General features: G+C 47.0%; 1 protein-coding gene across 1 annotated transcript in view; it reads left to right on the top strand.

Moving 5' to 3' along the window:
* The first annotated feature begins 744 nt into the window (after nucleotides 1–744).
* Nucleotides 745–9,929, top strand: part of M1AP (meiosis 1 associated protein) — a 74,273-nt gene continuing 65,088 nt past the window's right edge. Inside the window, exon 1 of the mRNA XM_067558845.1 lies at nucleotides 745–1,005. Coding sequence (XP_067414946.1) covers nucleotides 745–1,005 — 261 coding nt within the window. The remainder of the gene's footprint in view (nucleotides 1,006–9,929) is intronic.

Below are 9,929 nucleotides of genomic sequence, written 5' to 3'. Positions count from 1 at the left end.
AAAGGAGGTAAGTAGCATTAGCCTCATTTTACAAATGAGGATACAGGACTAAATGCACTGCTGAGCTGATTCAGTTTGTCAATATCTGGTAATGTGATGCCGAGAACCAAATATGTTATTCCAGTTGAGGTTGCACCAGGCTGTAGAGAGAGTGGCTCAGAGGAAGAAAGGAATTTCCATTCTGGATCCATCTAGTCCTATATCCTGTCTCTGACAGTGACCAAAATCAGATGCTTCAGAGACTGGCCTGAAAACTGCTGATGTGGAATAATCTGACCTTCACAGAGATCAGGATGAGACTAAATAGTTAAGGATTGGCTCAAACCCTAAAGTACAAGGCTCTTTCCTCCCTGTCCACAATGGACGGCTTAGATATATGCAGTCCCAACTTGCAATGTCTTTTTGTTGTTGTTGCCATATCATATTTTAAACTCAGGTCTCACTTGCTGCTACTTCTTACTCCCCAGGCTACTTTTTCCCACTGAGGGGCTGGGGGTCAGGCTGTTGTTCCCCAGATAGATTAGCTGCATTTTTGAGGTTGCATCATTTGACTTTCTTACCTCTCTAGGTGCATTGGTATTACTTCCCTGCTATAACCTCTAGGCTGCCTTCAGATGGGTTCAAGTTGGATTTGGCACTATGTCTCAGGGTAACAATCTCATTCATTCCAGCTTTCTGTTTTTTCCCTTCTCAGAGGCAGATCAGTGATTGGACAGCTGGTGCTTTGTTTCCTGTTTGGATGCAATGAATTCCAGAAAAACACTTTCAGAAACAAGGAGAGGATATACTGCTGGTAAAGGTTATGACACTGCCCACTCATGGCAGCTTCCACAGATTCTCATTGTGGATGTCAAGCCACCCTTTTGGGCCAACACCTGTTCTAAACTTTGTGAAGCCCTGGAAAACTTCTTCAGTCTGGTATGTAGTTTGGCAGGTCCCAGTCGCATGCCACTGCTGAGCCTATATGTGGTGCAGAACCAGCACGAGTGCCTGCTTCCCTTTGTGGTGAGTCTTACAGACTTAAGATTTTAAAAGATGCAATGGATGCGTGCAGTTTAGCATAGACAATTATAATGAATTAGAAGTTATGTGTAAAGAAGTTAATCATCCTCTGAATCGCTTTTTATGGGTTTCATGGAAGAAGTGAACCTTAAAGGAGGAATGTGAAAAGACAGGACATAATGGCCAGATGAAGATGGTCGCAGCAAGGATTAAGTTCAATATCTAGGAGTTCCTCTTAACACTATTACACAGAGCCGGCTCAAACCCCATCCAGTAATCTGGGATAACTTCACAGCACCCCTGGGAACCACTAAGAGGCAATATTTCCCCTCTCGCAAGCACTGAGTCTGTGTATAACAAAAGAGAAGTTTTATTAAAAGGGAAAGGGAACCAAGCATTAGTTTGGGAAAACAGCACAACCACATTCAAACACCCACCACAAAACACGTCAAGCAGTGTCCTTTGCCTCAGTTTCTCACCTTGGAGTGTGAAAATCTGACAAACAAATGTTCCTTTAACACGTCACTCCCTTCTCCCGCCGCTGCACCCCTACTCACAGTTGCTGTCCTTGGTCAGCGAAGACCCAGAGTTCGGAGGTGTGTTCAGGTGAGTTCACCTCCCACTCAGGGAGGATGAAGAGGAAAGCATTGAGCAATGCCTCAGCTGCTGCTGCCGCAATGGCAACTGGCTCACAGTTGCTGCCATTCACTCTGCATCACTGTCTGCTGCCACTGCTGTGCAGTCGTTCACTCCACTGCCATTGGTCACAGCACCGTTGCTTTCTCTGCTGCCACCTGCCTCTCTATTGCCACCTCTGCAATGCCACATGTTGAGGTCACTCCCTTAACCCAGCTCTCAGTGATTTCAGGAGTTACTGAATAGAAGATACAATCATAAAAGATTAGGGTTGGAAGGGGCCTCAGGAGGTCCTGTAGTCCAACCCCTAGCTCAAAGCAGGACCAACCCCAACTAAATCATCCCAACCAGGGCTTTGTCAAGCTGCACCTTAAAAACCTCTAAGGATGGAGATTCCACCACCTCCCTAGGTAACCCATTCCAGTGCTTCACCACCCTCCTAGTGAAAAAGATTTTCCTAATATCCAACCTAGACCTCCCCCACTACAATATGAGACCATTGCTCCTTGTTCTTCCATCTACTACCACTGAAAACAGTCTAGTTCCATCCTCCCTGGAACCTCCTTTCAGGTAGTTAAAGGCTGCTATCAAATCCCCCCATTACCCATTTCTTCTGCAGGCTAAACAAGCCTAGTTCCCTCAGCCTCTTCTCATAAGTCATGTGCTCCAGCCCTTAATCATTTTTGTTGCCATCCGCTGGACTCTCTCCAATTTCTCCACATTCTTTCAGTAGTGGGGGGGCCCAAAACTGGACACAGTTCTTGAAATGAGGCCTCACCTGTGCCGAATAGAGGGGAATAATCACTTCTCTCAATCTGCTGGCAATGCTCCTACTAATGCAGCCCAATATGCCATTAGCCTTCTTGGCAATAAGGGCACACTGTTGACTCATATCCAGCTTCTTGTCCACTGTAATCCCCAAGTCCTTTTTTGCAGAACTGCTGCCTAGCCAGTCAGTCCCCAGTCTGTAGCAGTGCATGGGATTCTTCTGTCTTAAGTGCAGGACTCTGCACTTGTCCTTGTTGAACCTCCTCAGATTTCTTTTGGCACAATCCTCTAATTTGTCTAGGTCACTCTGTATCCTATCCCTGCCCTCCAGCATATCTACCACTCCCCCCACCTTAGTGTCATCTGCAAAGTTGCGGAGGGGGCAATCTACCCTATCCTCCAGATCATTAATAAAAATGTTGAACAAAATTGGCCCCAGCATTGACCCTAGGACAGTCCACTTGTTACCGGTTGCCAACTAGACATCGAGCCATTGATCACTACCCATTGAGCCTGATAATCTAGCCAGTTTTCTGTCAAACTTATAGTCATTCATCCAACCCATATTTCTTTAACTTGCTGATAAGAATGCTGTTGGAGACCATATCAAAAGCTTGACCCATCCATGCCTAGGGTAGCCACCTGTAAATGCCAAGGTCAGGGCAGGCTGTAAAAGGAGAGCAGATTCTCCCAGCACTGGTGGGTGACACTGAAGTCAGACTTCTCAACCAGCCACAAACAGTGTTTCTAATTCCCCACACCGGTTATCAAGAAGCTATAACAAAAGTACACAGCCCCCTTATTGCATTTCAGTCTCAGGGTCCCAATCACCTACTAAGTCCAGTAAAGAGATCAGTTATTTAAAACTCTATGCTCTTTACCAAAAAGGTTTCTCCTGACCCCAAAGGGTCAGGCCCAGTACCAGATCAATATAAGTTTAGATCTTACCCAAAATACCACGCTGCCAGCCAATCCTTTAGTAAATAAAACTAAAGGTTTATTATAAAAAGAAAGAAACAAACTATAAGAGAAATGTTAAAAGATTAAAGCAATCAGGCACATACAATTGATTTGAAAGTCCATATATATCAGGTTTCTAATAGAATTGTGGAGTTTGCAGGCTTATATAGTCCCGCTGGTATACATCCAGTACCTGGATGGGTCTCAGTCCATTGTTTCACAGCTTCAGTTCAGTTGTAGATGAGTTGATCCAGAGGTAGGCTGGAGACTGAAGACGACTGAAGACAAAATGGATGTCGTGCAGCTGCCTTTTATGTCCTTTGGCCTTTGCCATGCTGCTTGTGGAAATTTACAGGAATAAGATGGAGTGGAGGGTCACATGAGTGACTGGTGACTCATCAAGTCTATCCCTGGCTTCTTCCTCTGGCCCATTGTACCTGTGAGTTTCCTTAATGGGCCATTAAGTAGGCACTTGTGCTGCAGCCATCCTGTCTAGGGTGTCACCCAGACACAGCACAATTTGAAATACAGATATATCAACCACATCCATAACTTCCACTACACATATAACACATGAACACAAACATTATCATCTTACTTAGCATATTATAGCCTTTTTAACAGTACCTGACACGGCATATTTCTCATGAATTATTATGATTTTGACATATTGATGTTAAATAATATGCCCTCCCTCCCACCCCCCACCCCAATCCAGCCAGCGTGACAAAAAGCTTTGCTAATGTCAAGGTATATCACGTCCACCACTTTCCCTACATCCATAGAGTCAGTCGTCTCATCATAGAAGGCAATCAGGTTGGTCAGACATGACTTGCCCTTGGTGAATGCATGCTGACTGTTCCTGATTACCTTCCTCTCTCCCAAGTGACTCAAAATGGATTCCTTGAGGACCTGCTCCATGATTTTTCTGGGGACTGAGGTGAGTCTGACCGATCTGTAGTTCCCCAGATCCTCTTTCTTCAAAACAGGCACTATATTAGCCTTTTTCCAATCATCCAGGGCCTCCCTCAATTGCCATGAGTTTTCAAAGATAATGGCTAATGGCTCTGCAATCACATCAGCCAACCCCCTCAGCACCCTCAGATGCATTGCATCCGGCCCCATGGAATTGTGCATGTCCAGCCTTTCTAAATAGTCCTGAACTTGTTCTTTCAGCATTGAGAGCTGCTCACCTCCTCCCCATTCTGTGAAACCTCACTGCAGTCTCTTTCACTGAAACGCTACCCCACAGCAGGCCTAAGGTTTAGCATAGGCTTGGTTATCAGTGATTTCAGCTCTAGCAATCACTTGACAAAACAAATGACTCTCAATTAAATCTAATCAGCTCTGCCTTTGAACAGTGGGGGTGGAAGGGAGTCAAATGGTGTCTAGGACTCTTAGGCAGACAGCACTGTCCCCACCCTCTGTCCTTTTTCACTGGGATTTGGCATCCCTAGATTAGTGAGTGCAATTCAATCAGAGCATGCAAAGCATAGTTTTGCTTCCCTTTACTCATACAATCAGGATAACAACATTTCATTACCCCAGCATTCAAATTTTAAAACTTTTATTAAAGATAATGTTTAAAAAATGATCAGGTACAGAGTTTATACAAAAGAGTTTCTGGACATCCAAGCATAATGTACAGATTATTAGTGGGTACAGAGTTTGGTTAGAAGTTTGAGCGTACAAGGAAAGCATAATCTGCGGTACCCCGAATAGAGGGGAATAGGTTTGACGGTTTAAAAAGACAAGCAGTCGGGTAAGAGGGTACGTTGTTCATACAAAAGTTTACTAAAGTGATTTGTAACCCATCTCCAGCCAAAATTGATCACTTTGGCAATGCAGCTTTGTCTGATGAATACCTAGGTAGAATAGGTTTGTTTGTGCAAATACAGTCTGATCCTGAAGTCTTTTCCTCTCAGTTCATCATTAGATGTCAGAGGGGAGTTCATTCAGACCCTGCTTACAAAGTTATTATATATAAAGAAATTACTCATCCTCTGAATCACTTTCTACGGGTTTCATGAAAGAAGTGAATCTTAAGGAGGGATTTGAAAGGGGAAGGCATAGTGGCTTGAAAAACAGGGTTACTTACCAGTAACTGTTGTTCTTCGAGATGTGTTGCTCATATCCATTCCAATATAGGTGAGTGCTTGCCACTGTGCATGGGTTCCCGGAACTTTTTTCCCCTTAGCAGACCCCATAGGGTTGGTTCCGGCGCCCCCTGGAGTACCATGCGCATGCTGCAGTATATGAGGCACCGCCGACCCTACAGCCCCTTGGATGTGGGGGTGACCGAGGCACGGGTTTGCCACAGGGCCTTAGCCAGCTTCAGGACCCTGTCATGTACAGGTAAGGCCACCCTTGATGGCCCTTCTGCCCCCAACACACCGAAAAGAGGGTCCTCCTCCTCAGAGAGTTCCCTGACCTCCAAATTCAGATTGGAGGCCACTCTTTTGAGCAACTCCTGGTGTGCTTTAAAGTCTCTGAGCAGTGCCCTGTGGTCCCAGGAAGCCGCTTCATCTGGGGAGGAGGAGGAGGATTGTGGGTGCTTGCCCCCTTGTTGGCAGGGCCTCATGGAGAGTCCCTCCTCTGGGTCCGATTCCTCCTCCAAGGAATGGCCCTTGCGCTCTTTGTCTGGCGCGGGGGGCACCGAGTGTGCACCTGAAGATGGGACCGACACTGTACCCTGTCCCATCTGAGTCCCCCATGGGTCCCAATAAGGCAATTGCCAGGGACCCTGAGGCCAACCCGGTGCTGGCATCGGCACTGACTGCTGTGTCTCCTGGTGGCGTCGGGTGTCCTTGCGCTGTATGGGCCGTGGCTGGTGCACCTCCGCACTCGACCCTGCCCGTATCGATGATGCGGGGGAGTGTGTGCGCTCCATGTGCTGCCGCCTCTTCTTCTTCGGCACCGGGGATGGTTCCTTTAGTCTAGTTGACGCCGGTGCCAGTGGTGCGCTCTGCACCAAGGAGACACTTGGTGCTGAGGTGGAGCGAGGCGGCTCAGAGGCCGGGTGGAGCACCACTTCCATAAGGATGGCTTTCAGCCAAATGTCTCTCTCTTTTTGAGTCCTGGGCTTGAAAGCTTTACAAATTCGGCACTTCTCTCTCCTGTGCTGCTCTCCCAGACACTTGAGGCAGCGATCGTGAGGGTCACTGATTGGGAAAGCCTTGCCGCAAGCGGTGCAAGGCTTAAAGCCAGGTGAGCCAGACATGGCCCAGCCATCCTAAGACCCTAAGGGCTCCTATTAAAACTTAACTACTCTACTTAACTACTTAACACTTAACTCTATAAAATACTTAACTAACTATACACAACAAAGCTGTAACAGGGGAAAGTATTTGCAGAAGCAAGAGACGTTCCAGCAACCATCACGGGTGGAAAGAAGGAACTGAGGGGGCCGTAGGGTCAGCGGTGCCTCGTATACCGCGGCATGCACGTGGTACTCCAGGGGGCACTGGAGCCGACACTACGGGGTCTGCTAAGGGAAAAAAAGCTCCGGGAACCCATGCACGGTGGCGTGCACTCACCTATATTGGAATGGATATGAGCAATCACTCGAAGTAGAACCACTGAGTTGTGCATAAGCCATAAGTAAGTCCTCATGTGATTTTACTGCTGTAATCCTTCTCCCCATTTCCTGCTTACTGTTGGATAATCCTACTCTGTGCATCCCACCTGAAGTAGATGCCAAGCCTACTGGGCCAGGGAACTTGCTTTTTCATTTGCTCTGTAAAGGACCAGGTCAACCTCAGTATTGCTCTAAACTATGCCAACTAACAGTGCCCCTACTGCTAATCTGCTAGGGATCACCAGTAGAGCCTTGCAACACAACACAACCCGAACCTGACGGGACCCAACTATAAGTGTCTGGTTCAGGCTGGGTCAGTAAACAACCTGAGTCTCTCAGGCTCAGGTCAGGTAGTCTCTGATTACCTTCTCCTGCCTGTTGGGTCCACACGGCAGCAGCTGTGTGCCTTGCTCCTGGCAGATGCTACCCCCTCACTGCATTGTGTGCACACAGCGGAGCAAGTGTGCCTATACATCACAGCACCTCTCACTCCAGAGTACACACAGTGCAACAAGGTGGCAGCAGCCAGGAGAGGTTATGCAATCATCCCAGCACAGACCTGAGCAAGAGATGTCCAGAGATGGATTACATGGGGCATGGGGAGTGGGAAGCCCCCACCAAGCCAAATCCCAAGGATGAGGTGGCAGCACTGAAACAGGTTCGGGGTAAGGGTCAAGTTTTGGTCTGAAAACTACTCAACCCTGTCGAATTTGGGTATGGTTCAGGTCAGCTTGTGTTCAGGTTAGGCTTTAAAATTAGGCCGGAGCAGATCTCTGACCATCAGAGCAGAGCAGTGCTCTGGACATGCCTCTTTCTTCCAACCAAGCCGCACATCAAATGAATCTTCATCTATGCTAAGATCTTCCTCCAACTGCTCTAACTTTGACTTCATAGTAACTCTTCATCTATGGCCTACACAGACTTTAAGGTGAAATTGGAACATTTGATCATCTTGTTTGACTTCCTGTATATCACAGACCATAACACTTCATCCAGTTTCCTTGTATTGAGACTAATAATTTGTGTTTGACTAAAGCACATCTTCCAGAAATGCATCCAGTCTTGATTCAAAGACTTCAAGAGATAAAGAATCCATACCTTCTCTTGGGAGTTTGTTCCTGAGGTTAATCACCTTCACTGTTAAACATTTGTGACTTATTTCTAATTTGGATTTGTTTGGCTTTAACTGCATAGAATCTTAGAATCTAGACTGAACCTGGACTGTTTTGAATTGGACTGTTTTGATATTGTCTAGTGCTCTGTCCAGGTACATAATACTCAGAACTTCAGCAGGAGGCAGCCAAGTCCACCTAGTTTCTACCTACATCAGTAGATGCCTATACAATATCTCTGTACTTAGATACAGCTCAGTAGTCGCACATGCACTGACTCCTCTGAGTCACTTTCCTATTAAAGCATGTTAGTTCAAGTAAACCCACTGCCTACCCGCAACTCAAGACAAACCTGTTCTAAGACAAACTCTCTACTGACTTCAAATTAATACCCACAAGCCTGTACTCATGGGACTGCACCTCTGGAGTGTGAGATTTTCTCTGTTAATTACACAGTGTATCATTTCTAGATTGCAACAAAGCTGAAGCATGACTTCCATTTCACCTTCCTGTTAAGCCTCACTGGTGTGCTTTGGCTAAGTCATATGCACCCCTACGGCCCACCACCCACAATTTAGGGAATGAGCACCACTGGCTTATGCTGTTCTCCTACATTGCCTGTACCCATCACATACATTTTACAAACCAAAGGTAATTACAGAGATCTAGTGCCTGAAGAAGCTTGTTCTGGCAGCAAGAAATAGGGAATCAAAATAAAGAAAAACTGTAATAGAATAAGCAAACTAGGATCTGGTCCAAGAAGTGAATATAGCTGAACTGCTCAGTAACAGCCACCATACTAAAGTTAAACTTAACATACTTGTAGTGGGGGAAATGCTAAAGAAAAATAAGGTTACTTACTAGTAACTGCTGTTCTTTGAGATGCGTTGCTCATGTCCATTCCACTATAGGTGTGTGCACGGTTACCCAGAACTTTTTTCCCCTTAGCAGATCCCATAGGGCCAGCTCCGGTGCCCCCTGGAGCCCCACACACATGCCACAGTATATGAGGCGCTGCCAGCCCTACGCCCCCTCAGTCCCTTCTTTCTGCCAACTCCGGCAGCAGGGACGGGGGGTGGGTTGTGGAATGGACATGAGCAACACATCTTGAAGAACAGCAGTTAGTGGTAAGTAACCTTGTTTTCTTCTTCGAGTGATTGCTCATGTCCATTCCACTATAGGTGACTAACAAGCAATACCTTGGAGGTGGGCCAGAGTTAGCGGTGAGCTGCCCTCCGCACAGCTCTGCCAAATCCCACGTCCTCTGTCGCCTGCTGGACGATGGCGTAGTGGGACATGAAGGTATGCACTGAAGACCAGGTGGCAGCTTTGCAAATGTCCTGCAGGGCACTCTCTCCAGGAAGGCTGTAGATGAGGTTTGGGCTCTGGTTGAGTGAGCTGTGATGGTTCTCGAATGCAGCACCTTCGCCTGCTCGTAGCAGAACCTGATGCATGATGGAGATGTGCTGGGTGGAGACAGGTGAACCTTTCATCCGGTCGGCCACTGCGACAAAGAGCTACGTCAATTTCTGGAACGGCTTTGTATGCTCGATGTAGAAGGCCATGGCTCGTCTCACGTCCAGCGAATGCCATCTCCTCTCCTCCTCCAAACCGTGAGGTTTGGGAAAAAACACAGAGAGAAAAATATCTTGGTTACAGTGAAATTGGGAAACTACCTTGGGCAGGAAGGCTGGATGCGGCCTCAGCTGGACCTTGTTCTTATAGAATACTGTATAAGGGGGCTCCAAGGTCAAGCCCTAATCTCGGAGACCCTCCTAGCTGAGGTAATGGCCACCAAGAAGGCTACCTTCCATGAAAGCATGAGTAGAGGGCATGAAGCCATGGGTTTGAAGCGGGGCCTGTGAATCTCAAGA

This window comes from Emydura macquarii, unplaced genomic scaffold (genome assembly GCF_026122565.2).
Source record: "Emydura macquarii macquarii isolate MOO-44397 ecotype Brisbane River unplaced genomic scaffold, CSIRO-AGI_Emac_v2 contig_2193, whole genome shotgun sequence".
Lineage (NCBI taxonomy): Eukaryota > Metazoa > Chordata > Testudines > Chelidae > Emydura > Emydura macquarii.
The sequence above is the reverse complement of the archived record's forward strand: the minus strand, read 5'-3'. Positions and strand labels throughout refer to the sequence as shown.